Source organism: Orycteropus afer, unplaced genomic scaffold, assembly GCF_000298275.1.
Source record: "Orycteropus afer afer isolate SDZICR_OR568_19922 unplaced genomic scaffold, OryAfe1.0 scaffold00459, whole genome shotgun sequence".
Classification (NCBI taxonomy): domain Eukaryota; kingdom Metazoa; phylum Chordata; class Mammalia; order Tubulidentata; family Orycteropodidae; genus Orycteropus; species Orycteropus afer.
Genome location: NW_006922046.1, coordinates 1,576,414 through 1,592,779, shown reverse-complemented (window position 1 = coordinate 1,592,779; position 16,366 = coordinate 1,576,414). Strand labels below are relative to the sequence as shown.

The 16,366-nt window shown below is 39.8% G+C and overlaps 1 protein-coding gene across 1 annotated transcript in view; it reads left to right on the top strand.

Annotated features, from left to right (window-relative positions):
- Positions 1 to 16,366, top strand: part of SLC7A9 (solute carrier family 7 member 9) — a 50,610-nt gene that overhangs the window by 24,786 nt on the left and 9,458 nt on the right. The window contains exons 9-10 of the mRNA XM_007954338.2: positions 5,399 to 5,495; positions 7,025 to 7,174. Coding sequence (XP_007952529.1) covers positions 5,399 to 5,495; positions 7,025 to 7,174 — 247 coding nt within the window. The remainder of the gene's footprint in view (positions 1 to 5,398; positions 5,496 to 7,024; positions 7,175 to 16,366) is intronic.

Sequence of the window (16,366 nt, the reverse complement as noted above, 5' to 3'; positions counted from 1 at the left end):
GCAGTGGCTTGTGGGTTTGAACTGCCAGCCTTCTGGTTAGCAGTCAAATGCCTTAGGCACTACGCCACTTACTCAGGGTAAGCACAGGCTAACTTTCCTGTTTCAGGAGGAAAAGGGGCTGCCATTCCCCAGAAGGACTCCTGAGATTTGTCTTGTTAATTTCAGAGTCCCAGTGGCCCTGTGATGATTGGGAGCGCAGGCTCCACTTAGGTGACCCACCTCCTGACTTCACTATAGGGAACCTTCTATAGAAGTTTTTATCAGTCCAGCAGCCAACAGCTACTGTTTGGGGGATGGGGCAGTCACACTCCAAATGGACCCCCAGGAGAACTGCCTTGCTACCAGAGTCCACCCTGTAATATATTGGCCGTGGATAGAGCGTCCACTCAAATGCCTGCTTCTAGAACATAACAGGCTCAGTCAGCTGTCTTCAGCAGGAACCAGAAGGGGGAGTGGGCAGACCTCAACTGCCCCCCCAGGGAGGTCTATCCGGTTGGTTTCAGAAGCCTGGGCTATGGCATTAACAAAGAGGTGGGGAGAGCACTGATAATGGGAAGAGACTCCACTGTGGAGGCCTTCTGTAACACTTTGTAACAGCCTGGCAACCAACAATTACCAGGTGGGGGTGAGGCTGTTACACTCTGGTCCTACTGAGGTCTGCATCGTTGCTATCAGAGTCCCCTGACAAATAGTTGACTGCATGCAGCCTTCACTGAAAACTCCTGTTTCCTAACGCACAGCAGCCTCCCTCTCTAGTCCTCAGCACCAATTGCAAGTAAGGGTACACTATCCCTAACTGACCCCTAGGGAGGTTTGTCCTACTGATTTCAGAGACTAGAGCTACGGAATATGCAGGGAGGCAGGCAGAGTGCTGACTATGCGAGTAGACTCTACTGTAGCAACTCACCACAGGTTTGCCTGCCACAGTGTCTTAGTGCGATAGTGGGAGAGGGGCTATTATGCTCCAAATAGACTCCTGGGGAATTCTACCTTGTTGATTTTAGGGCAGAAGCTTGGGGTCCCCTCTCTTTGTAGGCAGGGGCTTTGGTGACTAGTCTCTTTTTCTGGGGCCACTACCCCAGTTAACAGCAGCCAGTGGCCCCCTTTCTGGGGGGAGGGGCAGTGAGAGAAGTGATTTTCTTACCACATGAGACTCCTTGTTGATTCCGTGATCCTTTCCTGCCTGCAGTCCCTGCTGCTTTCCTCCACTCCCCAGTTCGGAATCCTTCAAAGTCAAATGCCTTTTCCTCGTTGCATTTCTTGCTGTGTGGAGAGGGTTGGAACACTGGCCTGTTTATGCTGCCATCTTCCCAGACTCCTCTTTTCATCTTCTTAATGGTGCTTTTGAAGCACCGAAGTTTTGAACTTTGACAAAGTTCAGCTTGCCAATTTGCCTCCTTTTATTCATGGTTTTGTTGTCAAATCTAAGAACCTGTGCCCAACTCAAAGTCACAAAGATTCTACTTTCTCCTAGGAGTTTCATAGATGTAGCTCTTAGAGTTGGGGATATGATCTGTTTTGAGTGTTTATGTATTTCCATACTTGTGCAATTTGGGGTTAGCCAGGAATTTATACTACAGTGAATTATATTGTATATAATTTTTATGGGAGTCAAATATAAGATTTTTCCTGATTGGTTTCTTAATTTTCTAGTTCACCTAAGACAAATCTTCTTCCCTTTCAAGATGATATAGTTACTTATGTTTCTTTCTAGTGTCAATCTAGAATGTATTTTGATATGAGGCATATCACTTTCCCTTTTTCCAAATGTCTGTCTGTTGTCCCAGTACTACTTATTGAAGAATCCATTCTTTCCCATTGGTTTGAATGTCATCACTCTCATATCCACCTGCTTTGTTTCGCTGATGTCTCTTCCTGTGCCATTATCATACTTATTAAAACTTCCTCAATAATTTAAAATCTGGTAGGACTAGAGCTGCTATGTTAGACTTTTCCTTACATATTCAGCATTCCAGATGCAATTACAATAAATTTAAGTTCCAGAAGTCTGCTTGAATTATTGCAGTTCTAATTTGTAGAGAATTGATGGTATTTAAAGAGTGAATTCACAGCATCATCTAGTGTCTAAGTCCCCCTGCACAATTATCTTCCTTTCCCCCAGCTTCACTGACTTATTCTGAGAATTAACAGCATGTTTATGCCATCTTAAACTTCAAATATTTAATTCTAAATAGATGGAGCTTTTGGGCCGTTGTAATCCTGACTTATAATTTTATTGCACTGTAGTCAAGAGTATGTGATCTTTATGATTCCAAATCTTTGGAATTTTTAAGAATCTTTTTTGGCTAATTAGGATATTTATAAATGTTTCATATGGGCTTGAAAATAGTATGTATTTTATAATTGCTTCTGGATTTTTATATCACCAAGCTTGTACTACTCAATCTTTGATTCTAGGAGATTTGGGTCAGTTTCTGCCTTCTTTGTTTCAAAGGTGCTTTTTTTTTTTTTTTTTGGTATCTTCTTAGTGGACTGTTTTTCAATAAGAACTCTCCCTCTTTTTGCCTTCCACCCTATTTTGTCTGAAATTGATATTGGTAGATCAGTTTTAGTCTGCTATTTTTGATAATAAGTCCCATCACTTTTCTGTTCAACTTTTCAGTGTCATTGGGTTTTGGCTTTTGTCTCTTTGAACATTTGGCTTGTGTGAACAAATACAACCCAAGGGTCTCTAGTTGGACAAGTTTAATGTGGTCACTTTAAGTGTGATTAATGGTAGAGTTGCATTCATTTCTAACATATTACTTTGTGATTTATTGGCTTTTTAAAAATTTTACAGGCTTTTTATCCTGATTTCTTATATTCATCAACTTTTCTTTATTTCCTTTCTTCTTCTACTGATATGGAAATTGTATTTCTATTTTTATTAGTGATGCTCTTAAAATTTCACATGAATAGCTCCTCCATCTCTTGGAAGGGCTCTCCTTTTTCATATTGTCTAGTATATTAGTAGTGAACTCTGGTGACATAGTGGGTAAGATATTTGGCTGCTATCCAGAATATCAGCAGTTCAAACCCCATGAGCTGCTCCACAGGAGGAAGATGAGGCAATCTACTTCCATAAAGATTTACAGCCTTGGAAACCCAATGGGGGTCACTATGAATCAGAATTTACTTGATGGCAGTGGGTTTGGTTTTCTTGTTTATAAATCTACCCAGCCAAAAAAAAAGCTTGTCATTACCCAAAAATAAATAAATAAATAAATAAAAATCCTCCCGTTTTTATATACACCACCACCATGTCTCACTGCTTTTCCCTTGTCACTGCTTCTTGTAATTAGCCCCTTCTGAGTTCAGTTTCATTGTCTGCTAGACCAGAATCTTCGATAGTGTTCAATGAGATTGCATAGTGAATGTTTCACACTCACTGTTTATCTGAAAATTTATTTTGCTTGTAGTCTTGAATGACGTTTAGCCACCTTGGATTTGAATCTGAAAATCAGTTATTCTCATCACTTTGAACATATTATTTCTCATGACACATCTGCTGTTTTTCTCATTGGCTCAATTCTGTTGTTAATTTTCTGATTTCAGTAGTCCTTAAGATTTTCTGATTTTTTTCACTAACTAGAGGGTAGACATGTATTAACTTGGGTGAAGAGAAACGCAATATATAGTAAGGGGGAGGAGAGCACAAAATGATGAATGCAGAGGAAGACAAGGATCACCAGAGTTAAAAGCAACAAAGGTAAATACTATTATATACACAATCCTGCAGTAAGAGTAATGACAATAACCTGTAAGTGGATACATAGACAGACACTCAAGCTGAACAGGGATAAGAAGGTGAATGGGACTACAGAGGTATTTCTACATATGTGTTTATATGTGCTGCAAATATATCCATGAATATAGCACAGCACACAAGGAGCAAGGTTATGAAACTTCCTTGGCCATAACCAAACACCTTGAGGGAATGAATCACTGTGCCTGGAGGCTCAAGACCCTAGTCTTGGGGCATAGTAAGGTCAACTGGCATAACATAGTCCACAAAGACAATATCCTCCTTTGGTGAGTAGCAACTGGGATCTTAAAAGCTTGTGAGTGGCCATTTAAGGTGCAACTATTGGTCTCTCCCAATTTGGAGCAAAGAAGAGTGAAGAAAACAAAGATATAAGGAAACAATTAGTCCAAAGGGCTAATGCACCATGTGAACCCCAGCCTCCCAAGGCCCTGAGAGCAGAAGAACTAGATGATCACTGGATACCACTTCTGACTGCTCTTCAATAGGAAGTTCTGGATAGAGTGGGAGAAAAATGTGGAACAAAACTCAAAATTAAAAAAAAAAAAAAAAAACAGGCTTATTGGTCTGACAGAGACTGGTGGAATCTCCAACACCATGGTCCTCAGAAGCCTTCAAGCCTGGAACTGAACTCATGCCTGTGGCTCAACCTTCAGCCAAATGATAGGTGAACAGTAATACCAGGAAGGTACGTACTCATTAGAACCATCAACCATACGAGATAAAAAGGGGAACATTTGCCCAGGGATAAAACTAAGAAGGCAGAAAGGGGTAGGGAAGGATGAAGGGAAATGGTAAACACAGGAAGGAAGTGGGAAGAGTGCTGTTACATTGTGGGGAATGTCACAAAAAAATGTGTATGAATCATTGAATGGAAAACCAGTATGTAAACTTTCATGCAAATACAGTAAGCAAAAAAAAAAATCTCATTTTTCTTCCACTATGTTTATATCTGGGTTTGTTTTTGTTGATTTTGTGTAGAACTGGGTTCAATGTGAAGGCTCAGAATGTGTTTCAATCCTGTAAAGCCCTCTGCTCCATTTGATATATTTCCCTTTCTCCATTTCTTAATTTCCCACTTCTGCACTTCCAAAATTTTTACTTATGTCTATGTATTAAAATTTTAATTGCAGAAACTTTTTTTTTTTTTTAAAGGAATTGTTTAGCTCTTTGTTCTTCTCTCTTCAGCATTTTGAACATAGTCTTTAAGATGCTGAATTACTTGTTCTGAGGAAGAACTACGCCACCTATAGCTGCTGACACACCCTTAATTTTTTTTTTTTTTTTTTTTTGTTGTTGTTAATATGGAAATTCTGTGTAGTTTGATTTTGGAAGTGCAAGGTACTTCTGCTTTGCTGCCAGGTGCCACTAACACTGGCCCTGGACTAATTTTCACTTTTTCTTGCCTAACTTTTAGGACTCAGATTGGTATCTACTGCATGAAAAGACCACCTCAAACCATTCCCACTCTTTCCTGGCTTTGGTGACTTCACTGCATCAAGATACATTCCTTTCAGATGCATTTAACTCCTCACTTCACTTCTCCAGCACCCACCAACTCACTTCCAGAGGCCAAACTCTCACCTGGAGATGATCAAGCTCACACACCTAACTTCCACTTTCCTTCTTTTTCAGACTCATTTATGTTGCAGGCCGAGAAGGCCACATGCTAAAAGTGCTCTCTTACATTAGTGTCAAGCGCCTAACTCCAGCCCCTGCCATCATCTTTCATGTAAGTATGAATTCCCTTATGAAAACACTCTCCCTAAAAGCAAAGGGGTCCCTTAGTTTGAAAGGTTACAATAGACTCATATTGCTAAGCATGTTGTTGTTGTTGTTATGTGCCGTCGAGTCAAACCCAACTCATAGCGACCCCTCCTTGGGTTTCCGAGGCAGTTTCACTATGGAAGCATTGTTGTTGTTGTTATGTGCCGTGGAGTCGGCCCCGACTCATAGCGACCCCTCCTTGGGTTTCCGAGGCAGTTATCACTACGGAAGTAGGATTGCCCAACCTTCCTTCCGAGGAGTAGCTGGTGGGTTTGAACCGCCAGCCGTCTGGTTAGCAGGCAAGTGTCTTAGCCACTATGCTACCAGAGCTCCCATGGAAGCATAGTGGTTTTCAAATAATCGAGGGACGCAAATAAGGGTCCCTTACTCTCCAAGGTGAAACCTATCAAACCAAACCCACAGCTATAGAGCCAATAACAACTCATAGCCACCATATAGGACAGAGCAGAGCTGCCCAATAGGGTTTCCAAGGCTGCAAATGTTTACAGAAGCAGATTGTCACATCTTTCTCCTGCAGAGCGGCTGGTGAGTTTGAACTGCTGACATTTCGGTTAGCAGCTGAGCACTTTAGCCACAGCACCACCAAGACTCCTTTACAAGGTAGAAACAGGGATGTACAAAAGTCTAAGACAATTCAACAATTCACCTGGCCTCTGCTTCCTTGTTCTGAAAGTATCTGTGAACAACACTGACTCTTCCAAGGTTGTACTTTGTATTTCTTACATGTACATTTGTTGTCTCTGATGACAAACTATACAAACCTGCTCGCTTAAGAGCTAGAAGGAGAATATGGCATTTTACAAGGTGGGTACTGACAGCAGCATCCCATTACGGTCCAATGATTTAGATGTCTTTGGCTCCTTGTGCAGTAAAGGCCTTCTGACAGCTTCTAACAGGAGTCTCTCAGGGGAGGATAGTCCTTGGCTGTGTGCAAATGTCCTGGGCACTGAGGGACTAGCCACATCCCCAGTCTCTGGTAACTAAGTGCCAGCACCACCCAGAGGAGAACTATTACTGTGTCAGCCTGTTCCACTTGAAGATGAGGACACAGACGTGGAGAGTGGAATTATCTGTCCAGGTCACGTAACTAGTGCAGGTCAGACCAGATCTAGACAGCCTGCCCCCGAGTTTCACAGACCAGAGCCCTTTCCTGTGGTGAAAACTCTGGAAGAAAAAATCATTAGGAAGTTGCTGATATTCACTATACACACATACACACATTTTTCTTCCCCTGCTTAAAATTACAACATGAAAGATTCACAAGATTTCCAAGTCCTTTCTGTCAGTCTTCAAAGTGAACACCTATCATGGCCAAAGTCTAGTTTAACCTCAAGTATAAAGGAGTAGGTATGAAGTTTCTTTCATGATAAAGGGTTTCTTCATGGTAAAAAGTGCTTCTATGGTCTTCTATGAGGTGATAAAGTTAATATTTTATGTACCAAGCAGCTAAACATTCATTCTTCTTTCTATCAGGGTACCATAGCTACCATTTATATCATCCCTGGTGACATTAACTCATTAGTCAATTACTTCAGTTTTGCTGCATGGCTGTTCTACGGCATGACGATTCTAGGACTCGTTGTGATGAGGTTTACGAGGAAAGAACTGGAAAGGCCTATCAAGGTAGGTTTGGTGACAGACGTCAAAAGTGGCTTTGGTTTCTTTTCTTTTTTAAAAATAGACTTTATTATTTAGAGCATCTATGTGTTTAAAAATTGTGCAGAAAGCACAGAGAATTCCCACATGTCCTTTGCCCCTTGCACACTGTTTCTATTAACAATATGGCATACTTGTTATAAACAATAATATTGGTATGTTGTTATTAATTATAATTAAAGTACTATTAACAAAATATGTTATTATTAATAAAGTCCATAGTTTACATTAGGATTCAATTATTGTGTTTTGTAGTCCTATGGGTATTATTAACAAATTCCTATCATCTTGTGTTCACCATTACAATATCATATAGAATAGTTTCATTGCCCTAAAAATGTCCTACGCTCTAGCTTTGGTTTATTGAAATGAATTAGATAGAGATAACTTAATTCAAATACAAGGGGCATACATTCTGTTTCCAACCTGACTTATCTGAAATATATTTTAGAGTGGGGTTTGCACTTCATTTCATATCAAAATTTATGATGCAATTAGCCAAGTAAATAAAAGTTATTAATTTATTACATCATCAAGAATGCACGTGACCTCTTTCTAATAAATCAGGATATCCAGCTCTGACAGTTGTAGCATCTTTCACGCATACCCTTTACATAGAGTGATGGAGACTTCTGAACTCTGGCCCCTGACTCATTCGTGTGCATGCAACCATCAATAGTCCACAGCTGGAAAACTGTTTTGGGCTCCTCTCACCTCCCTGCATGACTGGTGTCAGTCTATATACCAATGAGTAGAAGAATTTATTTCCTTTTGTTAATGTTAGGGATACACACACACACATACATATACATACATATATATATATATATATATATATATATATATATATATACAACTGAGCTATTTAACTCTTACGATAAGAGAGAGGCACAGGAAGAAGAAAGTGGCAGGCAAGCTGAAGGCTTAAGTAAATGAAACAAGAATAAGGGTAATGTCTTTAGCCTCAGGATTTTCTTTCAGATGTTGTTGTTAGGTGCCCTCGAGTGGGACCCCACGGGTTTGAACCGCCAGCCCTCTGATTAGCAGTCCAGTGCCTTAGGCACTGTGCTACCAGAGCTCCTTTGGTTTCAGATATTTGCCTAATAGTCCTTCTGGAACCATATCATGACTATCAGCAAGTCTCCATAACCAGCAGAGACACAGAACAGCCTGCTTGGAGTTAAATGACTCCACCTCGGTTGGGTCATCAAATAGGCTAAACTATCACAGTATTGTGTATTTTAAAATCTGAACAAAATTCCTTATAAAAAGAGGAAGAGCTACTAAATAGCGAAGGTAAAACCCCACAGCCAACATCTTCAACAAAGGAAGTAGGAAACGAGGTCTAACGACAAACCCCACAGCCAACATCTTCAACAAAGGAAGTAGGAAACGAGGTCTAACTACAAACCCCACCACCATCTTCAACAAAGAAGTAGGAAACGAGGTCTAACTACAAACCCCACCGCCAACATCTTCAACAAAGGAAGTAGGAAACGAGGTCTAACTACAAACCCGACTGTAAGTGGAAGCACCACTAAAATCAGAACTCACATTCCCAGAATCAACAACAATCATTCTCCAAGAGGAGAAGGCCCCACCCTGATGGAATTCTCAGTTAGTAGAACTAAGAACCATCAGGAAAAGTGGGAGAATAGGACTGCAATGGCTTAACCCCTCAAAGATCCTAGAAACTCCCCACAAAACTCCTTTCCAGAAGGACAGAGAACTACTGAAGACAACAACAACAACAACAAAACAACTGCTGGGAACAGAGTCAACAATGAACACAGCAAGAACATGTGGTCAAGACGGTGAAACCTGGAGATGCAAATCTCAGAAGTGGGGTAGGGGCTACACAGAGAAGCCATGTTTTGTGAGCACTTCAAGATAACAACAAAGAAAGGACAATGACACTAAGAAAGCTCACTCTTTATAAATTACTAATTGATGAAAGGGAGCACTGGTAGCATAGTGCCTAAAGCATTTGACTGCTAACCAGAAGGCTGGCAGTTCAAACCCACCAGGCACTCCTCGGAAGGAAGGTTGGGCAATCTACTTTGATGGCACATAACAACAACAACAACAAACTGATGAGAGTACACTGAAGTCCACCTCACTCAAACATGAATAACAGAATGGATTGAAAATGAACCCTACACAGATTCTAAAGGAAACTGAACCTGAAAAGATGGCGCACAATAAAGTAATGTCCATAAGGTAGATAAAAAATTGTAATCTAATATTCTAAAATGAGATAAAAGTCATTAAGGAAACTGTAGAAACTTATATTATAAAAGTCATTATATATCAGAAATAGAAGAGTCAAAAGTCGAGATGACTAAACATCAGGAGGATGTGAAAAGAGAGCTGACAGAGCTCAAAAAAGAACTTTAGAAAAATTTATTTCAGAAATAAAGAGGAAGCTAGAAAGAACACAAACACAAAGAAACATCCCATGCAATAGAGAACAGGAAGGAAGGAAATGGGAAAAATATCAAACAGAAATAAAAAGGATTTAAGAGAATAATATAACTAAAGGAGACAGACAGAAAGATCCAGCATACTGAAAGGCATATGTAGTGGTTATGTTTGTGGGTCAACTTGGCTGGGCCTGGTTGAATGGCTGGGCAGCTCGTGGTAATATTCCCCATGATGAGACTGGCAGTCAGCTCCATGGTGGGATCTACTACAAGCAGCTGAGGATCTGCCTTTGGGATGTGGTCTGCTTCCTGTATATAAGGAGAAGCCTTGGGGATGGTCTCTAGTTTATGGCACGCCTGGACCCTGCATGTAGTCATGTCGCTGCTCAGCAACCTGCTATGCTCTGCCGACCTTGGGACTTAGAATGGACTTAAATTAATGGCCTGCAGTGTGGTTTGGTAACACTGGGACTGTGCCTTTTTACTTGTCAACCTTGGGGCTTCTCAGCCTCAGCAGCCAGCAGCTGTCTGAGTGAAAAAACGCCTCCAGCTCCAGTGGGCTGGGAACAGGAGGCAGAGTTGAACCCCAAGGTTGAGGGGTTTTCACCCAGTGCCTAGAGCCTGGCACTTTGAGCTTGGACTTAAAGCCTCCAAATTGTAAGAATAAACTCCTGTTACGGCCATCCCATTTGTGGTATATTTCTGTCAGAGCGGCACTACATAACTCGAACAGCATACCATGTACGTGGGATACAAGCAAAGAAATATGTTCTGATAAAATTAGGGAGCTTTAAAAAAATGCTTTGGACATCCACTTCTCTACTCCTGTCCTCCCAAAATTTACTTAGAAAGGAAAGAAAATATCAGCTTTTCTTCTGCAATACTTCATATCATAAGACAGGTTTTAGCAGACTTCCAGACTAAGAGGGACTAGAAGAAAATCAGCCAATGAAAATCCTATGGAACACAACAGTTTGATCCTATTGTGCATGGAGTTGCTATGAGTCAACTCCACAGTGGCGAAGAACAAGGGTATTAGACACAGCCTTCACAGACGCCAAAGGATTAAAAAAAAAGGACAAAAGAAATAGACCAGATACTTAAAGACCCTGTATCTAGAGACCTGTAGAGGATTACCATCAGAACATTTTCCTAGTCAACAGTTTCTTGGCAGAATGCTTATTAGGGTGGTGTTTTTTTTTTTTTTTAAGTCCTTATTTTAATACCACAAAAACTGTATAGAATATACAACTCTCTCAATACCCTGATTTCCAACTGGTATTTATATAGGAGAAATTATCCTATATATTTCTATGTAGAAATTATCAAGCATTATCATTAATATTACATAAGTAAAATTTTGCTGAAGCTAATTCACAAACATTGCAGCAGTACACAGATGGAACTGCCAGAAATTCAAGCAGGATTTAGAAAAAAATGGGGAACCAGAGACATTGCTGATGTCAGATGGATCTTGGCTGAAAGCAGAGAATACCAGAAAGATGTTTACCTGTGTTTTATTGACTATGCAAAGGCATTAAATTGTGTAGATCATAATAAATTATGGATAACATTTGCAAAAAAAAAAAAGGGAATTTCTGAGCACTTAACTGGGCTCATGAAGAACCTGTACAGAGAGAAAAAGATGCAGTCATTCAAACAGAACAAGGGGAAACAGCATGATTTTAAAGCAGGACAGGTGTGCCTCAGGGCTGTACCCTTCCACCACAGTCATTCAATCCATATGCAGAGCAAATAATATGAGAAGCTGGACTATGTGAAGAAGTATGTGGCATCAGGACTGAAGGAAGACTCATTAACCTGTGATATGCAGATGACAAAACCTGCTTGCTGAAAGTGAAGAGGACTTTAAGCACTTAGTGATGAAAATCAAAGACTACAGCTTTCAGTATGGATTACACCTCAACATAAAGAAAATGAAAATCCTCACAACTGCACCAATACGCAACTTCATGATAAATGAAGAAAATACTGAAGTTGTCAAGGATTTCATTTTACTTGGCTCCATAATCAACGTCCATGGAAGGAGTAGTCAAGAAATTAAGCAATCTATTGCACTGTGCAAACTGTTGCAAAAGACCTCTTTAAAATGTTAAAAAGTGAGCAACAGAAGATAAACTAGATGATTGGGACCTTCTGAAAATTAAATTCTTATGTGCAACAAGACTTCTCCAAAAGAGTAAAAAGAGAACCTACACAATGGGAAAAAATATTTGGGAATGACATCAGACACAGGACTTATCTCTAAAATTCACAGAAAACTCCAACACCTCAACATCAAAAAGACAAAAAATTCCAATTAAAAAATGGGCAGAAGACATGAACAGACATTTCATCAAAGAAGATATTCAAGCAGCCAACAAACACATGAAGAAATGTTCACGATCACTAGCCATTAGAGAGATGCAAATCAAAACAACCAAAAGATACCATCTCACCCCAGCATTAAGAGCAAAGTTCAACAAGACTGAAAATAAATGCTGGCGAGGATGTGGAAACATTGGAATGCCCATACACTGCTGGTGGGACTGTAAAATGATACAACCACTATGGGAGTCAGTATGGCGATTCCTTATAAAGTTGGAAATAGAAATACCATTTGACCCAGAATCCTATCACTAGGTATATAACCTAAAGAAGAGAGAGGCAGGACACAAATAGATATATGCACACCATGTTCATTGCAGCACTATTCACAATAGCAAAGAGATGGAAACAATCTCTGTGCCCATCATGCCCATCAACTGAGGAATGGATAAAAAAATTGTGGTACATACACAGAATGAATAGTGTACAACCTTAAAAAATAGTGGGGAATCTGCAAAACACTGTGTAACATGGATGAACTTGGAGGACATTACGCTGAGTGAAATAAGTCAATCACAGAAGGACAATTTTTTTTTTTTTTTTTTTACTTTTTATTGTGATTTGGGTGAAAGTTTACAGAGCAAATACACTTTCCATACAGCAGCTCACACACTCTGTCTCATGAGAAGGACAAATATATTAGTCCATGACTGTAAATGTCAAGGAAATGTTTATACGTGGAAGGAAACTTTGTTAACCAGGGATGGGAGGGAAAATTGCTAGGTAAGTTGGGGGGGAAAAAAAGAAACCAAAGATGATTAGTGGTTACCAGGGGTAGGAGGGAGGGGGAAGGGGGAAGCTTCTGTTTGCAGGACACTGAGTTTATGCTAATGGTGGTGTAATATTTTGGAAAAGGATAGCAACAATGGTGGTACAACATGAAAAATGTCATCAATGTCCCCGATCTGTAAATGTGGAAGTTGTTACGCTGGCGAATGTCTTGTGTATGTCTTCCCCACAATAAAAGTTAAAAAAAGTTAAGAAGTGAAGATGTCCCTTTGACTAAGGTGTACCTGTTCCAAGCCATTGTCTTTTCAATAGCCTCATATGCATGAAAAAGCTGGACAATGAATAGGGAAGACCGAAGAAGAACTGATGCATTTGAATTATTTTGTTGAAGAATACTGAACAGACCATGGACTGTCAGAAGAAAGAACAAACCTGTCTTAGAAGTACAGCCAGAATGCTTCTTAGAAGTACAGCCAGAATGCTTCTTAGAAGGGATGGTGAGCCTCACCTCACAAACTCTGGAGTTTCAGGCGGTGCTAGTCCCTGAAGGACAGCAGCTTGGTAAAGTAGAGGGTCAGTGAAGAAGAGGAAGATGCTCAACGAGATGGATTGACACAGTGACCGTAAGAATGGGCACAAACACAGCAAAGGTTGTGGTGGTGGCGCAGAACCAAGCAGTGTTTCATTCTGTTGTCCACAGAGTCACTATGTCACCAACAATTTATATGGAAAAATACTTAAATCCCCAAATGCAGTACAATATTTAAAAATATGTGTGAGCTATGTGATAAAAGCATTAAGTTATATTCCAAAGCATTAAGTTATATTCCTAATCCAACAGGTAGAAAGTCAGAATCATGAGCAGGCATACTGAGTGTAAGGCATGTGTGTCTCAGACGTCGGGAGAGTGTGCCATTGCATTTAACATAACTATTCATTAATAAGGAGCTCTGGTGGCATAGTGCCTAAGGCACTTGACTGCTAACCAGAAGGCTGGCAGTTCAAACCCACTAGCCACTCCTCAGAAGGAAGGCTGAGCAATCTACTTCCGCAGTGATACTGCCTCGGAAACCCAAGGAGGGGTCGCTATGAGTCAGGTCTGACTCGACAGCACATAACAACATTTGTTAATAACCATATTAATAGTTTTGTCAATTTTCAAAGCAGTTTACTTTCTAATGTAATATGTGTTGGGTAACACAATGTGTTATTTACATATTATAGGCATTTTATTGTGTTGCCAGGAGTCGTAAGGCAACTAAGAACAACAACTGTTGTGTTTGAGGAATTTATGGTTTCATATAATACAGAATAATTTTTCCTGTTTAAAATGAGGGAACAGGCTCCTAGTGAGTGTTTTCCCTAGAACATCACTCTTCAGAGCAGAAGACTGACAAGAAGCACAAGATGCTTGTATATAGAAACAACATAAAACATGAGAGGACTGAGATAAGACTTACTGGTTTTATGAATAAATTAGTTTATTCAGTTTAAATAGGCTTAAATCAGCCATTGAAAGGAAAAGATTTCTCAAGCAAGCTTACAAAGCTGTGAAAAATTAAAAACAGAAGGATAGACAAAGAAATACTAAAAAACAAAACAAACAAAAAAAACCCAAAAACCAAAAAAACCAAATTCACTGCCACTGAGTCGATTCCAACTCATAGCGACCTCCACTGGGTTTCCAAGGCTATAAATCTTCACAGCAGCAGACTGCCCCATTTTTTTTTTTTTTTTTTCCTGCTGGGTTTGAACCACTGGCCTTTCTGTTAGCAGCTAAATGCCTTCATCTGGATTTGTGATCTTATCAGGCAAGCACTCAAAAGACAAAGGAGGGCAGACCATTTAGTAATTCTGAAAGGCTAAAATTCACAATGAAGGGATAATAGTTATAAAAACCTATTCCTATCTTTACAAAGCAGAAATACAAGGAGAAATAGACAAGCACACTGACAATGGAAGATTTTAATATCTTCTCCCCCATCAGTCTCAGGAGAGTACAAAAACTACATTAATAAAGCGATAAAGAGCTAAAACTAACTAACTAAGGTAGGTCTTGGAGATTTATAGCAAACACTGAACCACAACAGAGAATACGTCTTTTCAAGAGCGTATGAGACACAGCAAACTGCATACCTTCAATGCTACAAAGAAAACCTGATCTTCTAAAATTTAGAAATAACACAAACCATATCCTCTGCCTACAGTGCAATAAAATAGAAAGTTAAGAAAAGATTAAAAAAAAATAAACTTTTCTGCCCAGGGAGCTCTGGTAGCGTAGTGCCTAAGGCATCTGACTGCTAACCAGAAGGCTGACGGTTCAAACCCACCAGCCACTCCTTGGAAAGAAGGTTGGGCAATCTACTTCCGTGGTGATACTGTCTCAGAACCCCAAGGAGGGGTCGCTATGAGTCTGATCTGACTCAATGGCAGTGAGTTTAGTTAGTTTTTTGCCCAAGGGGAAATAGGAAATGAAATGACATAAATTCCTAAAAATAACAAGGAAAACAAGACATACAGGCACAGATGAAACAGTGCTTTGAGGAAATTTCACTCCATTAGCTCTGGTGGCATAGTGCCTAAGGCATTTGAGTGCTAACTAGATGGTTGGTGGTTCAAACCCACCAGCCACTCCTTGGAAGGAAGATGGGGCAATCTATTGTAGAAATATAGACTTGGAAACCCAAGGGGGGGAGGGTCACTATGAGTCAGAATCAACTTGACAGCAGTTGAGTTTGATTTCGAGTTTAGACACATATCCAATAAAAATTTAAAAGAATGAAAAAACTTAAAACAGACAACTCAAAAAACAAGAAAGAGAATGAAGAAAACAAACAAAGAATAAATCTAAAAGCAAGATAAGAAGTGTTAGAAAAGTAACGGTGAACTAATGAATGAATCAGTAAATGAATAATAAGCATCAAACTGCCTTTAAAAAGTTTTCCTTCTTTTTTCAATATTCTGACATAAATTACTCGGGTCCGACTCGACGGCACATAACAACAACAACAACAAACATTAGTGGGAGCTCTGGTGGCGTACTGCCTAAGGCATTTGACTGCTAACCAGAAGGCTGGCAGTTCAAACCCACCAGCCACTCCTCGGAAGGAAGGTTGGGCAATCCTACTTCCGTAGTGATACTGCCTCGGAAACCCAAGGAGGGGTCGCTATGAGTCAGGTTTGACTCGACGGCACATAACAACAACAACAACGTCATTCCTCAGAAGGAAGGTTGGGCAATCTACTTTTGTAGTGATACTGCCTTGGAAACCCAAGGAGGGGTCGCTATGAGTCGGGTCGGACTTGACAGCAGTGTGTTTGGTTTCTGTGTTTGTAAACATTAGTAAATACTGAGTAATTCTGACAGATTTTCAGAATTTTCCTATGATTTCTAACTCTGTTGGGGTCAATTTTGGTAAATTTTATTTACCTAGAAAATTTTCCATTTCATCTAGGTGTTCAGATTTATTTCTATACTTTGTGTAAAACTACTTTATGACTTTTATAAAACTTTGTGATTTAGAGATTATTTCACCATTTTCATTTCTTATTTGTATGTTTGTGCTTTCTCTCTTCTTTTTTTTTATTACTGTGATTTGGGTGAAGATTTACAGAGCAA